This window comes from Lathamus discolor, chromosome Z (genome assembly GCF_037157495.1).
Source record: "Lathamus discolor isolate bLatDis1 chromosome Z, bLatDis1.hap1, whole genome shotgun sequence".
Classification (NCBI taxonomy): domain Eukaryota; kingdom Metazoa; phylum Chordata; class Aves; order Psittaciformes; family Psittacidae; genus Lathamus; species Lathamus discolor.
This window is the reverse complement of record NC_088909.1, coordinates 34971271-34993057: the sequence shown is the minus strand read 5'-3', so window position 1 is coordinate 34993057 and position 21787 is coordinate 34971271. Positions and strand designations below refer to the sequence as shown.

The 21787-nt window shown below is 38.8% G+C and overlaps 1 protein-coding gene across 1 annotated transcript in view; it reads left to right on the top strand.

Annotated features, from left to right (window-relative positions):
• MSH3 (mutS homolog 3) overlaps positions 1-21787 on the top strand; it is a 120572-nt gene that overhangs the window by 61920 nt on the left and 36865 nt on the right. Inside the window, 3 exon segments of the mRNA XM_065662488.1 lie at positions 7666-7798; positions 15484-15671; positions 18469-18637. Coding sequence (XP_065518560.1) covers positions 7666-7798; positions 15484-15671; positions 18469-18637 — 490 coding nt within the window.

Genomic DNA, 21787 nt, shown 5'->3' with positions numbered 1-21787 from the left:
GGGTTGGAATTAGCTGATATAAGGTCCTTTCCAGCCCAAACCATTCTATGATTCTATGATTATGTGGAGGTTTATTGCTTCCATATTAGATCATGCTGTAAAGCTAGTAAAGCGGTTTCTATGTACTTAAAAGTAAAATTTGGATAATTAACGACGTATGTATCATACTGAGCAATTTATAGCCACTGTAGGGGAATATGTGTAGAATTCCGTTCCTGTGAAGAGAACTCTGTGGCCTGTAAGTATAGAAAGCATTGCATAAGGGATTGCTCTTCCCCTCCGCCCCCCCCCTCCCCCCCCTTCCCCCCTTCCCCCCCATCTATTTCTGGAGAGGTAGAATATCTTTTAAATGCCAGTGGGTGGACGTCATGAAGTGTCATTTCTAGTACTGTAGCCAGGGAGAAGGTAGAGACTTTGCTATCTAAGTGGAAGATAACCTGCAAAATGCTGATGCTTGCCTTTGTTGCAGAAGGGCTTAGTTTGTCAGAAGAGTATCTGGTGCACAATCCTAAAAGCTTGGGGGTGGAAGAGTGAGTAGAAGACGGCTCCAGGGAGAGCAGTCTTCAATACCTAAAGGAGGGCTACAAGAAAACTGAAAAGGGGCTTTTGACAAGGGCCTGGAGGGACACAACGAGAGAGAATGGTTTTAACCTGACAGGGGGGAGATGAAATGAGATCTTAGGAAGTTTTTCCCTGTGAGGGTGGTGAGGCCCTGGCACAGGTTGCCCAGAGAAGCTGTGGCTGCCCCATCTCTGGCAGTGTTCGAGGCCAGGTTGGACAGGGCTTGAACCAGCCTGGTTTAGTGGAGGGTGTCTCTGCCTATGGCAGGGGACTGGAACTGAATGATCTTTAAGTTCCCTCCAGACCAAACCACTCCGTAATTCTGTGAGTTCATGGTTCCATGATGTTGTTCATGTTGTTTCCAAGGCATGCTGTTTGCCACAAGTGACTTCAGTGTTTCTTGCCTGCATTTATGTGTAGTCACTTTGTACTAATTTGATCTTTTTCTAGTTCAAGCTAATGTTCAAATCACAGTGAAGGAGAAAAATTGTATGTATTGAGAGAGCTGACAAAAAACATTTTAACCTTTGCTTTGCAGGCTAGAAAAACTGAATTTTTAATTACACCTCAAAAATAGGATTTCCATTTTTTCCCCTGTGATTCTAGTAGTCCTTTTGCCCCATTTCTTCCAGTTCTGGGTGAGACAGTGCTTTTATTAAGGCTGAATGAATGCCTTGTAGGATAGTGTTAATAGTTGCTCTTAGTCTGAATGTGCTTTGCCTGGAAAGAGCATAGGATGACCATAGCTTTAGTTTTAGCAAACTTAAAACTGCACAATCCAGAACTGCAGACAGTTCCTTATTTACCACTAAAGAAGGGAAAGAGTGTAAATTGGTATTACTAATGCAGCATGACTTTCATCTGGAGGACATATACTGTAGAACTAGGCCCTTTATAGTGATGATGGCAACATGTGTTTCCTAATATAAAAATAGCTTGTAATAAATCATCTCACTCTGAATGTATTGAGTGCCCTTTCGTTTATACATGTATACACAAACTACAGTCCTAAAGGAAAGTATTTCAAGTTTGTCCTTGTTCCCATAATCAAGATATCTGGGCAGTAAAACAAACTACCTGGTGGTCTTTAAAGAAACCCATTTGTAGTCACATTTGATACCATCAGTATGCAGAGCAGTATTAGTATCTTCTATTGCAGCAGTGATTTAGGAATAAAATCCATCCATTCCTACAGTAGAATTCCATGGGCTAGTTTTCCTCCTAAGAATAAAGATTTTATAGCATCAGTGCCAATATAAAATGCACAAATGCAGGTTACAGCATAAGCCTGAGATCTCAAAATTGTAGTAAAGAAAAAGATTGCAGCATCATCACATGTATTCATTCATTGTTGTTGGGTGTGTGTTGGTACCACTGAATGCTGTCTCTTAACTCCGTATAAATGTAGTAATCAAGCATTCATTCATGTCGGCTAAAGTAGCTAACAGTTCCCTTTATTTCACACAAATAGCCGAAATATATTGTGTGTGAACATAAACAAAAGTGATTGATTACCATTTGCGTATTTTATACATTCTTATAACAGATGTGAAGACAAAGTTTATAGTAGTTTTATATTGCTGTGAAGTAGTTGAGATCCATTCAGGAATATTGTCTTCTTGTGGCTGCATGTTTATTTGGGAGAATGTTGGATCTCTCTGCAGGGGTATGAAACGTGAGTTTTGACAGTAAATTATTCTGTTTCTCCTGAATGTAAAAAACCTAGGGAAACAGATCTGGAAGGATGTTAATTTTTTTTTTTTTTTTTTTTGGGTTTCACTTAAATTGCACCATAGTAATTATGTTATTATGTTATTATGTTTGTACTTCGTTGCTTATGTATAGAATTGCAGCAGTCACAGCACATTTTAACAATTCTGGATTTATCCCATAAAGTTAGCCAGAGTCTAACTTGCCCACGTGAGTAAAAAAACAAACTGAGATAGACTGAGTATTTTTGTTTGCTTGTTCTTTAAAAAGACATATATAGTTTGCTGATTACATAGTGCTAATTCTACCATGGCTTTGGGTTTTGATGGCATTAATTGCTTGTTATGAAAGAGTGGTCTAAAGCCGGATACACTGTACGGTCTTTAACTCAATTATCTCATTTAATGCCTTCGTTTGTAAACTGTGTTCTGAAGGAAAGTGAAGAAAAAAGCAAAATATAAGTGCAAAAAAATATAAAGCAGCAGAAATCAGAATAGCCTTCACTTTGTCCTGTGTTTGAAACTAGACAGTTACCAGAGGCGAGCATGAGAACAAGGTGGCTGGGTAATGTTACCTCCCCAGGGCATTCTCCCAGCTTCCAGCAATTTGCAGTTTAGGGGCTTTGTCAGTCACAATTGATAACCACGTGTATCTTGCATCTTCCCAATGTTACTTTAAAATGGTGGGTAGGGAGGAGGCTGCTAGGCTTTGGTCTAGATGCTATAGTTCAAGGAAAGCAGCCTTTGTTATTTTGTACCCTGTATTTTTTCAGGTGTTGAATTCTTGTGACTGGTAGCTTTACATACTTCTCTGGTATTAGATAAGTGATTTCTGATAGATTCATATTTACCTTGTATAAAAATTGAACCTTATATTACAGAAAATTTTGTGTGGTTTTTATGTAGCAGTTTACATTTAACAGTTTCAGTCTGCTTTAGATTGTATTATATGTTACCACATCTAAAAATGTCAGGTTTGCTTCCCTGTATGAGGGATCAGCAGGTCTGCTAGCACGCTAGCAACAAGCAGTCCTGTATAAATTGTTAAGATGTTCAGATGTTAATTCAGTTTGCAGTGCAGCCTTCTGCTTTGTCAAAATAATTTTTAGTTCAGGATTCAAATATTTCCCTGTTTGCTAGTTTTCTGTATTGTTCACACATCTGGCAGCAGAATAATACAGGGGAGTATCTCATGATTTAATTTCAAGTAGTTCTTTTACATGACTAGAATAAAAAAAAAATCTGCAGTTAGAATTTGTTACGTCTAAATGCATTGCAAAATGATTTTAGTATTAATTATGCTATTCTTGGATGGAGAGTATGGCAGAAATAAGCATATTGCTTTTAGTCAACTGACTTGTGTTACATTATTTCACAGAAGATTGTTTGGAAAATTAAATAAAGCTCAGGTTGCTGACACGGTTTATACAGATGGGAAAGAATAGGCTAATACTGCGCCTAAATAGAATATGAAGTAGTAGCCAGTTTATAAAATGTGAGACAGTTTCTTAGCTTAAGCTGTCGAGTTTCTTTATATAATGCTGGTTTCAAATTTTTTGGTGGTGGAGTTTTTTTCCAGACCACACAGAGATTAGCAACCCCAAACCGTACATCAAATCTGCTGAATAGCTGCAGTGCAGAACAAATTTCTTTCAAAGTGGTTTAAAAGTGGTCTGAGTGATATATTGATGCTCAACAAAATTTTTATTAACTAATGTATAAATACTTAAAGTTTAAAAGCATAGTCTCAAATTAATCATCTGGCTGTTTTTATAATTTCTCTGTCCTTCCTTCCTCATGCACATAGGATTTTGCATAATTCTTCACTGTACTTTTGGCTTTTGAAATAGGAATCCCTTTATGTTTTGTTTACAGGTGGAAAAAAATAGGTCATTTGAGGCTGGATGCTATTTTCCTGACTTTCTTATTTGTAGGATTAAAGAAGAAAAACTGTATAGATGCTTAGTTTTAGATTACTGAAACTACAGTAACATAGCCATATGTGAGGATGATTAAAGTGCAGATTAAGCTTTGAAGGGGGGAGAATTTTTAATATCTGCATCTATTTTACATATTACTGTCTATTTTCAATTGGCCACATAGTTACAATCATCCTGTTTAAATTAAGTAGCAGTGTTCTGGAACAGAATTCTGCTGCTTACACATGCTTTTTATAATAAAAATACAGATTATTTGCTTCTTTAAGGTACATGTGTTCATAATTCAGCAGTTCAGTACTCCTTCAGGGAGAGGAGTGTTCCAGGGTGTCAAGTGCAGTGAATTTTGATACTTTTCCGTGAAAATATAATTGTGGGTGATGATACTGACCTTTCAGAATTTCAGTGTATCTGTTTGCTTATTTCAAAGCTACGTACTTGGGTTATTTTATTACTTTGTCACTGGTATTAACGCTTCTCAGCTTCCATTATCCAGCTGTAGTGCACAGCGCCTTGCTGACTGATGTAAAAAGCTTAAACCTCTGTTGTTTTGAATATACTGTGTGGATGCCAACAGCTTGGTCTTCAGTTGTGTGGTTGCATAACTTCTCATAACCCTGCCAGTCTACACCAGATACATGATTGTGGCTCAGGTTTAAAGCTTGGATGTGTTCCGTGTTGAAAACATGAACTGCTCTGTAGGTCTGAGTAGTTGCGCAGGTGGTAGTTGCGCAGGTGGTAGTTGCGCAGGTGGTAGCTGCTGTGTGCTGCTGTTGCTTGAAGGTTGGTTGGCTGCGCAGAACAGGATCAATGTTTAATTCGGTGCTTTTGGTGTTGCTGAAGGAGTGGAACAGTGGTAAGGAAGAAGAAGTTGTTTCTGTGACCTGCAGTAGGGCTGTGAAGCAGAGCCTACAAAGTCTGACATTTCTGTTTTCCTCAGGGCTGGGAAGAAAGCAGGCTTTTAGGATAGTGGAATATTTTGGGTGCTGTGGTGTGATCATAGAGACTGCTGTCAAGTTCAGAGATAACAGAGTGAATTCCCAAGTTGCTTGGGATCGAGACAGCAGAGTGTTACCAGTTTGTATGACTGTGGAGGAATGCATCTACCTGTGCTTCAGGTAGATGGTGGCAGATGGGGCACTGGAAATCCTGGTCTTGTACAGCAGGTAATGAGTATGTGTCATTTGTGGTGGATGAGGGGATGGTTTTATTCTCTTAGTAGAAGGCAGTGTGTCACTGAACAAAATCCTGGCACTTAAATGCCATTAGATTTATGTGTATCTGTGCTTACATCTAGTTGTGGTGTTCTTCTTTTCACATGCAGCATAATAGAATTTCAAGGACTCTTAGATTTAGCTGTCTTCAGGGCCAGAGGCCTCTGACTGCCAGTCTGTTGTAGTGTCTGCAACCTGTGGAGCTGCCTAATTTCATGGATTTCATCATGGATACCATTTTTAGCAACTACAGTGGCAAGTGGCAGTGCAGTTTGGCAATAAAAGCCAAGGGCAAGACAGGCAGTCTTCCCTGAAATCTTGCATTTTGATTGCATCCTTACTTTTCATCCCTCTGTGCTGGCAGAGCTCTAAGCATCTCGCTGGTCTGGGAGAAAGACGTGGGCAGGGCTGTATTTGTCTTGCACGTACTCAGCTGGTATATGAAGTGTTGGTATTGAAAGACTGCTTTCTTCTTGACCTGCAAGGGTGGACAGACTCACACATAGCAGTGTGGGGGTTTTTGAACTTTCTTGTCTCAGGAGGAGAATGTTATGATAATGTTAGTTGTCATTCTGGGAGAAAACGCAAGGATTTTAAATAAGCACTGGGATGTCTTGAGGATTTGTGAGACTTTATACCACATCTTGCATCAAAGAACCTTTACCTGTATCACAGTCAGTTATATCTCATTGTATTACACATGATGACATGTTCAAAATTAAATGAAATTTGCCCATAGCAGGGAAGTTTAGGATCATCTGCCTATAAAGGTGGATGATCCTTGTTTTGTGTTCAGAATGTCCTCTGTGCATATGGTATAAACAAAAACTACACTGAAGGGAGACAAAAAACCTGCCCCATCCCTGGCAGTGTTCAAGGCCAGGTTGGATGGGGCTTGGAGAAACCTTATCTAGTGGAAGGTGTCCCTGCCTGTGACAGGGGCTTGGAACTGGATGAGCTTTAAGGTCCCTTCTAACCCAAACCAGTCTGTGATTCTGTGTTTCAGATTCAGCATTACTTGCCAGAAGCTTTCTGGATGACAGCTAAACCCTTCCAGTGCACTGGTACTCATAGAGTGTGCCCAGCAGCACGTTGGTGGGGGGACTGTGGAGTAACATGTAATCTGGAACAATTTTTTTTTTGCTGTGAAACCTGAGCATGTCTTAGCACAGCCTTCATCCAGTTGATTCTATTTTGTAGTGCACAGTTACCTCAGAGATAAAGCCTGAATGTGGAAAAGCTATGTTCAGAGGAATCATGCTGTTTAGCTTTCACACATCTCTTTCACTGCTGTCTTAGAGGGAGCTAGAAGGAAATGGACACTGTTTCCTTTGTGTTGCATGCACTGAGTTTTGGTTCACTAACTCCCAAAGGTAAATTCCTAACTTGTATGTTTTCGTTACAGCCATGTACCCCTAATCTCAGTGTTCTACTAGAAAGCGGTATTGAGGTAGTTTGGTTGCACAAAAAGTAAAAATGGAGTTTCCCTTAGCTCTGCTTTCTACAGTCAGTTCATGGGTGTATTGGAAGCTGTAGCTGTGCCGTTAGCAGCAATGTAGATTGAGGTGAACCTCAGCAGTTTGTTGTTCATTTTAAAGTTATTTTCTGACAGTGGCTGTAAAAACAATCTTAAGGAAGGTGCAGATAACTGTAGAATTGTTTCTTCACATAAAAAATATTACCTTATTGATTGACTTCAGTCCTGAAATATGGAGGTTAATGGTACAGGGAGAGGAACCGAACATTCATTCTGATTCATGTAAGTACTAATTTCTGGTCTGGATCAAAACTAGAGAGTCAAAATGGTAACCAGTATCTATACTGTGTTGGAATAGATTATGCTATGTAGAGTTCAAATGTAAATTCCCCCAGGTACTTGTCTGCAGGTTTAGGGTTGACTGTTCAGGATTCAGTGTTTCTCATATAATGTACCACTGGAAGAACATGTAGATGTGTATTTGGCTGGTTTGAACGTAGAGAGGGGATAATGAGTTTATATCCAGCTTTTTGCTTGCATCTCCAGTGAAAGCATCTCTCAATTATTCTAAATTCTTCTATTTAGTTATTCATGAGAATGTGGCCTTAAACAAATTTAGAAAAAACAACAACAAAACCCAAGCAAAGAGGAAAAAAGCCCCCCAAAACCAACAAAAACAAGTCAAAGGAAAAAGTTCATGAGGTATATGCCTTTCCCTCAGAAAAACACAAGTTTTATTTATTGATCTTACCATTGTTCTTTTACAGTGAAATCAATGCCCGGCTTGATGCTGTGTCTGAAATTCTGCTGTCAGAATCCAGTGTGTTTGGTCAGATTCGAAATCTTCTTTGTAAGCTGCCAGATATAGAAAGAGGCCTCTGCAGTGTTTTTCACAAAAAGGTATATCCATAATTACCCTAATATATTATTTCCCAAATGGCGTCATTCTTTCTTAATGTATTACAGGTTTTGCATGTTTGTTTAAATATATTTTCTTCTTAGCAAGACTGAGGCTGACTTAATAAAAGGATGCGAGTTCATAAAAATTACTTTTGCCATATGGTAGAGCCTTATTTTATTTGTTAATCAGTGATACGCTGATGGAAGAAATGCCTGAGTAGAGTTCAGGAATGCATAAACTGTATTGCTAATGCTAAGAGGAAATACGTCTCTGGTATTTATGATTTAGTGGCTGGGTTCAGTGAGATGGGATGATGCAATACGTCCTTATGCCATAAGTTATTTCCCTTTAAAACAAACCACTGCATTCTGTATGCTTATCTAAAATCATGCTTGAAAGTGAAACCACTTAGCTGTAGTTAGCTGTTTTCAAATTAATGTTAATTTGTTTATAAATTCTGTAATTTGGATCTCACTTGCACATTTTAATAATTACATGTAATGAGACCCTGAGTTCTTAGTTGAAGCAGATTAATCTGCTAATAGCACCTATGCAGTACTTCATGTTCTTTTATTTCACTGATCTATCTGGAGTTTGACAGTTTTTTTAGATAAGGGAATAGGTGGGTAGAAGGAGAGCAAAGTTGTAATTTTCTTTGGATGGTACACTACAAAGTTTTCGTCTCTCTGAAAATCTGAAACTCAGTTCTTGTGTAACTTTTAAAGCCCTAATGTGTTGTGGTGCTAGGCACATGGAAAGACTTCATGTGTCAATGAATGGTTACAGCCATAATGAAGTTTATGGAAAGAAGGAGTGTGCACCAACTTCCCCATCCTCTAAAATGTACCCTATTGCAGAATCATAGAATGATTTAGGTTGGAAAGGACCTTAAGATCATCTGATTCCAATCCCCTTGCCATGGGCAGGGAAACCTCACACTAGACCATGTTGTCCAAGGCTCTGTCCAACCTGCCTTTGAACATTGCCAGAGATGGAGCATTTACCGCTTCTTTGGGCAGCCTGTTCCAGTGCCTCACCACCCTCACAGTGAGGAGCTTTTTGTAAAGAATTTTTTGTAGGGATACATCTGTATTCCACAGCAACAACCTGGCAATCCTGTCCTGTGCTTCCTTTTTTTTTTTTTTTTTTTTTTTTTTAATTTAATTTTTTTTTATAGTAGTCAGTATGTGTTTCTTCAGGTGTCCCTTCCGTTGCAGGACTGCTTACCCTTCTCAGCTCTAAAGCTGTCATTTAGGTGGAAACATTTAGAGATCCTCAGTTTTCATGTGATACTTGGAATGAGGTGATAATATAGTTTGTGTTAACAATATCCACTGTAGCATGAAGATATGTGTAGTGAGTCAGATGTTGGAAAGAAGTTGCAGGAGAGGAGGGTGCTCCCAGAGAATCCTCAAGAAGAGTAAATGAGGGGAAAAAGATCCAAACATCACTCTTCCCCTCGTGAATTAGCTTCCCTTGGTAAAAATCTAGTTTGTCATCCACTGCAGAACACTATGAAGAATCACTGAAGCACTGAGTATTCCCTGAGATCTCCTGGACTTTGAGGAGATGACAGTGTCCCTGTAAGATGGGGTTTGGTTTGAATAAAGAATCAAAAGCAGACTCGGGGAAACAGATTTTCAGTCTAGACAGACAGTGGATATGGAATCTGAAGAAAGGTCCCGGCAAAGCAGATGCATATTCAAGAACATGGAGTAACTGGTTTTCATGAGGTTTTGATGTTTTGTTTAGTTTGTTTGGTTGGTTTTTCTCCCCTCCCCCAGAATATCCAGTGAATTATTTCAGTTCCTGCAATAGAAACCTCTACAGTTGTGTTAATTCCATATATCCATCTCCCACATACTCAGACTGAGGTTCACTGTAATTTCATTCCCATTAAGGGATCCAGAACTTCAAGTGCAATGCACTGATGGCTTAACTAAACAAATTTACTTGTTAGTTCAGTGTCAACTGCAGGAAAAATAGGTGAATGTGGCAACTATTGCATTCTTCAGGCCATTTAGACTCCAGTGACTTAAGTATTTGAGGAGGCATGTTTCATGAAGGGAGAACTCTGAAGTGGACAGAGATAGCTGGGTTGTCTTAGTCATTCCCAACATCTTTCATTCATATCAGCCACTGCAGAACTTTTTATTGTGCAATGCACTTTGCACGAGTAACCTTTAGAGGAGACAGAAAAAAATGAAGGCAAAACAGTGCTGTGCTTTGGAACTGACTTATGGGAACTCTTCTGATAAATAACATCATTGTGTATTTTCCTGGTCTGACTTTTTGGGGTTTTTTTTTTTTTTTGGTTTTTTTTTTTAGTAAGTCTGCTAATGATTCTTATTTGGTAACATAATTCATATTGACAGTTGTTAAATGATCCTCCACAAGTTCCCATAGCCCCAAACCCAAACTACCAAACAGCATTGCTGATCTACCTCCAGGTATGAGCAGGGTGGAGTTAGAACAGCATTATTGTAGTGGCAATTAGGTATTACCTTGGAGGTTGTATCACCAGCTCCAAGTTTGTCCCAGCTTGAAAAAGGACTATAGGAATGAATAAGGAGACAGGAACAGAGTTACTGTTCTGTGGAGGGTGGAATTAATACAAGGACTGGTTCTTAGTTTTTACAGCTCCAGCACCTGACATCTTGCCAGGCAGAAATGCTGTCAACAGCAGAATGGTCTCACCCTCCTCCATGGCAAGAGAAGGGTGGCTGGAGATCAACTGTTTGAAGACTTCTTGGTAACATTCAAAAGCTGACTTCAAGAGGAAACAGAGAATTGCCAAGAGCTTTGTCTAGGTAGGGCCTGGAGCAGATGCGAAACTAGATCTTCCTGGAAGGACACATTGGGTCAGTGTTTTCCATAACCAGTTCAGCTGTGCCCTCTAGGCCCTGGAGAGAGGCGCCAAATAATAGAACAAAATGTAGGCCACATGCATTTCCTTTTATGATCTGCATCTTAGGACAGTAGGAAATATGAATAGCAGGACCCTATTTTTGTGTCTCAGTCAGAGTGATTACTGCTTAGTCTTGTCTTGGAGTTCACAGAAAGGCAATAGAGAAGTTGGAGACCTGTGACTGAATAGGTCTAAACCCCAGTACAGAGTAAACATGTCATCAGTACTTTTAGTTATGTGTCCTACAGATCCATCCTGATACTGCTTGCTGTTTTCATGCCTGGCTTAATGTAGTGTGTTTCAGAAGATAAATATTTATACAGCCTAGATCCCTAAATGTTTATCTTATTGGTACCTTTTGCACAATAATTTTCATTTTCTTTTTTACTAAAGCTTAGTCACCAAAGTGAACAGGAATCATCGTAACAAATAGTCATTGAATTTTAGAACAGATTAAAGTGAAGCTGTTTCACTGAACTCCTGTACAGGGTGTGAGGTCAAGAATCAAACCTTTCCTGGGTGTGTAGGAAAGTGTCATTTTAGTTTGTTCTGCTTCTGATCTCCGCCATAGGCTCTCCCTTGTTTGCAGTTCCTCACAGTTTCTTGCAGTTGAAAAAGCCTGTTCAGTTCTAAATCACTGTCTAAAACTTTGCTGCCCACTTAATCAGGGCTGCTCACCTGTGCAAAATAAAGCAGGTGGGCAGTTGCTTACAAAAGAGGGTATTTGCTGCTTGGATGCTTCCAGGGATTTACCCTTGGTTTTCCAGTGAATACTTCACTGTTGTGCTCAGACTCCTTGGTTGAAGAAGGGTGCTGCCTAGATGACTGCTGAGTGTTTAAAATCTTTGCTATAAGCTTGTCATCTAGAATGATGCTGAAAATGTGCCCTTCTCTGGAAGGTATGTCTAATAACTTTATTGAAGATTGTGTTACTCAGTAACATAAGATTAGAGTAGATTCAGAGAAAAATGTTGTATTTCAAATTATTTTTTTTGTCTTACTAAATCAATTAAATCAGTATCTGCTGTATATGCCCAGGAAATTAGTTACTGTTTGAATAGAATGTTTATAATAAATTCTCCCCATAGCATGTTGTTGACTTCAGATAACACATACCTTTTGTATTTTAAATTTTTTCTTCTATGAAAGCACATGTGTCTGCTATACTTTTAATCTTTTAAAGAATTTGCACCACAGATATTTTTAGACTTGGTGATTTGAGCAAGTTGTCCCCTGGTAATCTGAATTAATAGAAGTAGTGTCATAACAAGGGGACAGAGTAACCTTAAAAATAAATACCTCATTTTTCCTAAACCAAAACCACTGGGCTTACTATATTAAAAGTAGAAAAGTAGATACTACATTTTGTAAGGAATGATAAATGTATGCTGCATTTCAACTCGCTTTTTTTTTTTATTTAAAATGCTTTTAATTTGGAGTGGTCAATGGCTGTCAGCTGTGTGTCTCTGTGGCTCCCTACTAGATCTGTAGGAGACAATTCCACTAATGCAAACAAGGCTAAATTGCTTTCAGCATTGTTGAAAGTGTGTTAGAGCTGGCATACTACTTAGATCTTTCATGCATTGTTTTTGATGGCAGTCCTACCATTTTCAGTACAGTTGGATAAACTGCTAGTTGAAACTATTGTTTGCCATCGCTGTCAACTCCGAGGTTATTCTCCTTGTGCCAAAGAAACTGTAATAGCTACCACTGATGGTATTTCAAAGTTTGACTTCAAAACTTGCATTGAATAAGCTTGCGAGAATCTTCTGTGAATGCAAGAATATTAATCCCACTTTATGCAAACCATTTTTACTTCATTTTAAAGCTTCTAATTTATAATAGTGTTACATGTATTTTGTAAGGTTACTTAGGATTTAAGTGAAATCAGTCCCACTTTAATGGACCCCAGCTTTTCAGAAGTATTTTTATGCATCTGTTCCAAGTTACATGTTTGCTTAGTAAATCATTTCTGCAGGGGAGCCATTAAATTTTAGATGCAAAGTCCTACGGTTTTACTAAAATCAAGCCAAGAGAAACGGTAACACTCTGAATAAGCACAAAAAGGCTATGTTCACCCTCTTTTTGGGGAATGCTGCGTTTAACAATATGTTTGCAGTAAAGCATGCTGGATTTCCTGTTCTCCGAAGGTACTGTAGACCTTAGCTCACATAAAATCAGATAGGTTTTAACTCCTTATATGTCTGTTACAGTGTTAAGCTTTCACAGTTGCCATGAGATGCTTTGGCCTGTTTCTTAGATATCCTTTGAGAAATCTCATGCTAACTTTCAGGGTCATTTATGGCTTTGTACATAACCAAGGTTGTTTGTTCCCCCCTCTCTAATTCTTTTACAGATGACACTTGCTTGAAATCTAGTTTCTTACCCCTACTGAAGCCTCACCCTCACAAGCCTCACCAACCTTATTGAAAAACATCTTAGGAGAAGTTTTTATATATTCTTAGAACTTTTTCCTTTTCCCACCTTCAGTAGGTATTGTACTAATTAAATCCCTTTTTCATTCCTTTTTTTAAAGAGCAGTTAAAACAAACCACCACCAGCTGGTCAACTGATGCATTTCTTACTGTTCATATTTGCTAGTTCTTCTTTTCTGGACATAGCTATGTATCAGCTAATGCTGTTTTTCAAGGACCAGTGTTGCAATTTCATGTGGCATGGCTTCAGCCTTTGCCTGCTTGAGTTCATTTTGTAGTCAAGGGAAGTCTTGCAGAATTCTGTCTTTTTATCTACATCAGTGTTGATGATGATGATGTACTTGGTCACACTGCATTTTACTTTACCAGTCCAAGCCTGGATTTGTCATTTATTTAGTCTTTCAGACCTTTCGTTTGTGCTTTGACTTCAAATGCCATTGACAGATTTACTGCTTTATTATTTGTTTTATGTTCTTGTCAGAGCTTTTGCAAGATAGAATAAGTAAGTTCCAGATTATCAGAAAGATGCTGATAAATTGCAGTGAGTGCAGAGGAGAGCCAAAGTTTTCATGAGGCTGAAAAATTGATTGTTTACGAAGAAAGATTAAAATAATATAGTTCGATTAAACTGAGGAGAACAAGGTTTAGAGATACTTGTTAACACCCTGTTAACAGCAGAAAAGCAGATGAGATAGTGTGGTATGAAAGAGGAAAACTAGAGACGCTGGGATTAATTTGATGGAAGGGAAATTTAAGCTGTCTGATAAAACTTTTACATGATGATACTTACTGCTTTATGGATTAATTTCTGAAAGGAAGTGGTAAGCACACAGCTTCTAAGAATATTAGGGAGGGCCCAAGAGAAGACAAAAAGAAAACTCATGCAGAAAAAATCAGCAGTTGCAAGGAAACCACCCAGTGGGTCTCTTATATCCCTAATTTACATGGGTCTGAAACAAAGATGAACTTAGGTTTTCCAGAAACATTCAGAATGAAATGTCTTTGGTCTTCCAAACTGTCATGAAATACTCATGGTTAAATTACACAGTCCGTTAGTGAAGTATCTATCAACCTTTCCTGTTCTTTAGCATACAGCCATGCTTCAGGAGAGTATATAGCAGATACTGGCTTTATGATAACTTCAGTAACATTTAATTACTCCTGTGATTGAATGCATTTTAAATTGCCAGGAATGATTTTTTTTTATTTTTATTTTTGTTTAATACAGCCTTTATGATAGAGCAAATCAGTGAACACGTCAATTAAACTTAAAAATTATTTTCTTTCTAGCTTTATTGTTGTCAGTCTCTTTATTGTTGTCACTACTCTTCCAGTAGTGTTCTCCTACTTCCACAGTAGATTGCCAAGGCTGCAGGTCTAGCTGTATCTTTATTCTGCCTTTATACAGCATGGAGGACGCTCTTCCATTGCTGGTCACAGCAGTGACATGTATTTAATGAGAAGAGGGCCAAGGCTGTAACTGGAGCTTACATTAATTTATTGTTTATGGTTTTCAGAAGATTGCATTTATATGATGTTTGTGTTGTGAAGGCATTACAGAGCAAACTTATTTTATTAGGGTTATGTATGTGGGAAAGGAGGCAAAGTGTTCCTTTAGAGCCCAGCATTTTTGTTAATACTTGCTTCTGGGTACATAAGTTATTTGGAAGAAATAACCACAGTGTAATAGATGAGAGAATTGTTTTAGTTCTTGCATGTGGCTGTGGGAAGGAAAGAGAATGAAAAATTTACCTCTGGGGAGAGATTTTGAAAGAGAAGGGAGGGCAAAATAATAATGTAGGAGTGTTTTATGAAATAGTGATTCATGGAAGCCTGCATGTTCTGCAGTTAATGTTGTACTGATTACCAGAAAACACTGACCAGAAATTGAATATTAGGCTGTTTGTTGCCTAGGTAGGAGAGAAAACATAATGTAGGAAGAGAAGGATGTGGCATACAAAGAGTTTCATAATAGGAGCATTCAGTTTGTCCTACTCCCTTCCTTGCATTCTCAGGTGAGGAAAACAAACTGTTTCTGTATTGTCAGTGCACTGAAGAAGGAATATCTGATCTACAGATCAGTAAAATATGTTTTATACGTCTCTATCCAGCAACAGGAGTAACGGAAATCAGCTCCCGACTGGTTCCTAACAATGGTGGTTGAAATAGTAGTATGCTTTATTAACCTTGTGAATGTGGTAAGTCTATGCAGCTGTGTTAGAAATAGTCCATATGTTTTTGTTGTATTTTGTATAATTTTCAAAAGAGCCTAAAAGTTCGTAGAATTTAATGAAAATATAATAATACACCATAATGATTTAGACATTGCTTCCCTTCTCAGTGCTCAACCCAAGAGTTCTTCTTGATAGTCAGCACCCTGTCTCGCCTGGACTTGGAGATTCAAGCTCTTGTTCCAGTCATACATTCTTATGTGAAAACTCCTCTATTACAAAATGCACTGTTGGAAATCCCAGAACTTCTCTCCCCAGTAAAACATTATTTAAAGATCCTTAATGAAGAAGCAGCCAAGTAAGTAGAGAAAATACATGAATCTTCAGTGCTTCATAGGCTTTCTGAGTAAATGTATTCAGTTATGAGGGTTACACATCTGGTTTTAATATACCTTAGTATATTTTTTGTTTTATGTACAGGTTACTTAAAGCAGAGGTTGTTTTCTACAGCTTAAATTCTGTTTTTCCAAGTTAAACTATGAGAGAAAGTAGTTTGCTTAGTGGGTGTTTGCCTCAGGCTGCATAATTTTTTGAAAGTTTTTCAGCTTTTTTGGGGAATGAATTTAGAGCAAAATATGTTTTGCTCATGTTAATTTGTTTAACAACTCTTAAATTATTTTTTTTTTAATAGAGAAGCTATTTTTTTTTTAGTGGAGAAACATGACCTTTAGCAGAGTGGCTGCTCTGCTGTCAGGAATAAGCCTTTGACTTTTTTTGTGAAAATTCATCAAAGCTTTGAGTGTCCTCCATCCATTTCTAAAAATCTCTTTGCATAGTCACTAGTGGGAGAGAAAATAAATTTAATATAGATAGATCTTCCTAAACTTCCATGCTGTAAGCAAGTTTCATTTAACTTTTGACACGATGATAGAAGACTGATTAGATATTAATGAGATTAATTATTAATGAGATCTAATTGACTCTGGTATCAGTGAAGCTTCTTTGATGAAAGATGTGGTCTATAGTTTAATATGTTGTTATATTGGGGCAGTATAGTCTTGATGTTTTATTTTCAAAACAGAGTAAAACTTCCATTCTATTTATAAAGTGTTCTTTTATATTTCTCCAACTGAGATTTAAAATTAAGAAATTTAAGAACTTAAGAGTGCCTAGACCTTATTTTGTTTGCTTCAGAATTAGAGACACATGCAAGGTGTGTAAATTTAGAAGTGGAGAAGGCTAGAAGTATTTGCTGCGCCTATTGGACAGGTGGGATTATGAGATTTCTACTGATGAATGTGATCCAATTATAGTTGTGGCAGGTTATGACAAAACAGAGTGTATCTTAATTATACCAAAATTACTGTAGATAGGTGTAAAATATGCTTCCTTTTTTTTTTTTCTGTTACTGTATAGGTAATGGCTTGAACAGTATACAAAAATAAGAGAGTATTAGTAGAAGGTATCATCAGAGATCTGCAGAAGTTATATGTTTTATTTGCATTTATTCAAAATTACTAAAAGACCCTACCTTTTGGCCTTTATACATTTAAAACTTGTGTGGCAGTATTATTTGGACTCAAAACCCTTTCTTTCATTGGAATCATGGTGACTGCTTATATATACATGCACTTGTATGTATACTGCATCATGTGTTAATTTTATTATGTGGTGTGGGTAAAATACTGTAGTGGCATTCAAAAGCATCCTTGTGATCGAGGGTTTTTTTAGGGGGTGTTTGAGATTTTGAGGTTTGTGGTTTTGGTGTGCTTTTTTTTTTTTTAACTGTCAACTTTTATATTTTTGGTAGGCATCACACAGCAGTGACAGTCTTCACAATCAGCTGCTGGCTACTAGCAGTCTTCTTTTTTTTGCTGCATTCCCATGGAAACAGGTCTAATTAGCACAAAATTGTTTCCAAAAATTAATACTGTATTTTAAAATGACATTTTTAGTGTCATTTTATGCAGTAACTACATCCATGTAATGCAAAAATCAAAGTACGGTTTAGTGTTACCTGTCTGGTCATTGGTTTGTGACCAGCTGCAGTTTCATTCACAGGCAAAGGGGTATTGGAGCGGGTAGACTATTAGACTTTTTATTGCTTCCGTGTTTTAATACTTTCAGTTTGCTAATTACTTGCTCTCCAAATATTAGATTTCAGGGTAATTATGCAATTAACTTGTACAGTTTTGCATTTGCTTTCAAATACAAATGTGTTTCCAGTTAACTTAGGGCTGATTTCACTACTTTGTTTGCTTGCTACTTCCTAAGATGTTAAATTTTTGTTATTTTTGATGACAACCATATTTTAATAGCTTTTTCAGCTTCCCAGTTTTAAACATTTGAATGGCATTGTGCGTTCAGGCTTCAATCCGGAGCTGAGATAGTGCAGCCAAAACAATTCTGTCATTTTCTGACACTGAGACTAGAAAAAGAGTCTTTGTTTTCCATGTATTAAAAATGCTCTAGTTAAGCTTTCCTTGAGAAAAGAAGGAAGCTGCTCTGAGAAACTCCTGATGACATTCTGCTTTGATGAAGGCGTATTGGGAGGGACTTCTCAATCCACATGAAAATCTGTCAATTTGGCTAAATTTTTAATATGTTTCAAGTCTGTGTTCAGCAATTATCTAAATCTTCACATTTAATCATGATAAAGATGTTGTCAGCACTTGGGAGTGCATGAGGTTGGTACAGCAGTTCCATTCCAGAATTAGGATTGAGGCAGAAAGGAATGGTCTTTCTTGTGCTTCCTTTTCTTGCTCTACTCAACGGAGGGAGAACAAACAGAAATCTGCAGAATGCACATCAAGAAACGGCAAGAAACCTGAGTCAGCAATACAAGAATGAGCATGAAGTAATACAGTAGGAAGAAACAGGAACAGGTTGGGTTTGAACCATTTGGGGGGTTATCTTGGTGCAGCTTCTTAGAGTTCATATACAAAGTTCCTTTCTATTTATGTAGTGTGTATGTCAGCTTTCGGTAAATGTGCTGTATCATGACCCAGTAGCAGAAAAGCTATATTTAGAGAGGAATAAAAAGCAAGTGTTAAAACAAATGAAAATTAATAAATAAAAGTATGGACACAGCCCATAGAACTAGAAACCTTATCTTTTGTTTTACTATTATTTTATCTTATGCTTCTTATGGATAGGACTGGAGATAAAACCCAATTGTTCAAGGACCTTACAGACTTCCCTGTTATCAGAAAGAAAAAAGAGGAGATTCTGGGTGTGCTTTCTAAAATCCAACTGCATCTGCTGGACATTCGTAAACAGATCAAGAACCCTTCTGCAGAATACGTTACAGTTTCTGGTCAAGAGGTAATATGGTATCTATTATGTATGGCAGTACCCTTGCTTGTCTGAAAAACAGCTTAAAAGTTAAACTTAACTAGAACTCTCTTCATTTAATATGATAATGAGGTCATATACTTTAAAAAACATGATTTTTTGTACAACTTCAAAGTACAGTTTTGTGACACTGTCACTTTTTTAAGTGAATTACTTTAGTGATTCAGATAAAAACCCGATTATTTCAGTTGAATTTGGTTCAGTAATGTTTTGCTATTCCATATATGTAGAAACGCTTGCAAGTTTCCAGGGTTATTTATGTGGCTATTAAGTGCCGAAATATTCTTAGAGAACCAAAAAGCACAGCGTTAGGTTGATTTGAAGAATGGTAAAATGATTTGTAATTACTGATTAAGGCTGTAATTTGAAAGATGGGAGAGAAGAGAAACGGTATTGAAGAATGATACTTTTTTTTTTTTACTTTTAGTTCTTAGAAACAGTAGCTGCAGAACAGAGCTTTTGTTTGCTAGATGCTGTGTAAGTGTGGGCAGGCCATGCTCCAGCCAGCTGAGAAGTTCAGTGCAAAAAAAATGAAGAGAGATGGCAGATCCTGTCAGATTGGTGGGGGAGCTGAAAGGAGCAGTGAGGTAGCACTGTTCAGTTTTGGTCTTTGGCAGCTTGGAGTAGGAAGACTGGGGAAAATGCCACAGGAAACTGAGAAAAGAAAGGAGGCAACTAGGAGTTAGGAACGAGAGTTGGGAATGAAAGAGTAAAGATAAGGAGGGAAGGAGCTGGAAGCAGCCCATTGTCACACTGGGGGCCTAGGAAGGTGGAAAAGACCAATAGAAACATCATGGTGCTGACAGGCAATGCTGAAGGTGAGAGAGATAGTCAGAAGTAATGGATTAAAGATAGCAGCATTTGATGAACACCTTAGGTGGGTATTTGCCTTCAATGATGGGGCTACAGAACTGATGGACAGGGGTAGGGCAGTTGATGTCATCTACCTGGACTTGGGCAAAGGATTTGACACTGTCCCACATGACATCCTTGTCTCTAAATCGGAGAGACATCAATTTGACAGGTGGACCACTCGCTGGATAAAGAGCTGGCTGGATGGCTGCATGCAAAGAGTTGTGGTCAATGGCTCAGTATCCAAGTGGAGACAAGTAATGACTTGTGTCACTCAGGGGTTGGTTTTGGGGCTGATCCTGTTCAACATCTTTTTCGGTTACATGGACAGTGTGATCGAGTGCGCCCTCAGCAAGTTTGCCGATGACACCAAGATGTGTGGTTCAGTTGATAGGGAAGGGTTGGGATCTGGAGGGACCTTGACATGCTTGTGAGATGGGCTGATGCCAAACTCATGAAGTTTAACCATGCCAAGTGCAAGGTCCTACACCTGGGTCGGAGCAATCCCAGGCACAGCTACAGGTTGGGCAGAGAAGAGATTCAGAGCAGCCCTGAGGAGGAGGACTTGGGGGTGTTGGTTGATGAGAAACTGAAGATGAGCTGGCTTCAGTGCACACTCACAGCCCAGAAAGCCAGCTGTATCCTGGGCTGTATCAAAAGGAGCATGACCAGCAGGTCAAAGGAGGTGATCCTGCCCCTCTATTCTGCTCTTGTGAGATGTCACCTGGAGTATTGTGTGCAGTTCTGGTGTCCTCAACATAAGAAGGACATGGAACTGTTGGAACAAGTCCGGGGGGGCCACGAGGATGATCAGGGGACTGATCCGCACCTCCCATATGAAGACAGGCTGAGAAAGTTGGGGCTGTTCAGCCTGGAGAAGAGAAGGCTGCGTGGAGACCTCATAGCAGCCTTCCAGTATCTGAAGAGGGGCTACAGGGATGCTGGAGAGGGACTCTTCATTAGGGACAGTAGTGATAGGACAAGGGGTAACGGGTTAAAACTTAAACAGGGGAAGTTTAGATTGGATATAAGGAGAAATTCCTTTACTGTAAGGGTGGTGAGGCACTGGAATGGGCTGCCCGGGGAAGTTGTGAATGCTGTTCAAGGCCAGGCTGGACAGAGCCTTGGGTGGCACGGTTTAGTGTGTGGTGTCCTGCCTGTGGCGGGGGGTTGGAACTAAATGATCTTAAGGTCCTTTCCAACCTTAACTATTCTATGATTCTGTGATTTTTGAGGATGAAGCTGGGAAGAGGAAGCGTAGGTAAAGCTTTGGGTAGGCTATTAGCATGGATGCTGAAGTCCAAAAGGAGAAATTTGGAAGAGTGTGTTTAAGTATTGTGTGAGGAAGGGAAGGGCCAGGGTTTGAGAGGTTTGTCTCAGAGAGGCTGCTTTAAGAGATGGGTGATGACACATGTGTGAAGAAAGGAAAAAAGAGGAACCGATCCACGAGAGAAGCGCATCTGATGAAGTAGACAGATATGAACTGACCAGGAGGGTTTGAGAAATGACCAGGCACTATGCACAGGTTCATGAGAGGAGAGCTTTGTAACGGGACAGGGTGCCGTGTCTTCGGTGTATTCATGAAAGGAGCTGCAGAGCTTAGGAATAGTTGTTACTTAATTACGTCTGGTATGGGTGTTTCAGAGGCATCAAATAAAGCTGTAGAAGAAGATGGTTGTGAGGAAAGGAAGGATACTAAAGGAATGGAAGTAATGGAAAGGGGATTGGACGGGAGTTGCAGAGCAGTCTCCTTGGGTTACGCTCTCTTTCAGTTCTGTATGGTGTATTCTCATGTTCTTGTAGCAGTCTGATAGATGTAGTATTCAAACAGTTCCTCACATCAGACTTGGGCAGAAAGCAGGTTTATGATTTGCTAGTTCCGGAAGCTAGAGAAGCTGCCAGGAAACTTGTTTTATGCATCCCCCTACTCTGAACAGCTGTTCAAAGTACAGGCCTTTTTGGAGAAAAAAACAATAATGGAACTATTTTTTCCTTAGCATGTGCCGCGAAAGCATGATTGTGAGCACATGGTTAGGTTTTCAGAGTCAGCCCAGTTTGTTAACTTATGTTTGTTAAGTTCTTGTTGGAGTTCTGATGAAGATCTGGGTGACACATACCTTTTCCAAAATACAAGGTTACACCCCTATCTATCCCATCTTTTGTATCCAGACCTGTAATGTAATTCATAGTGTGCACTGTATAGGACAGAAAGCAGTCTGGATAGTGACAGTATTGCTATTCATTTCAAGCAGGATTTAGAGAGGAATT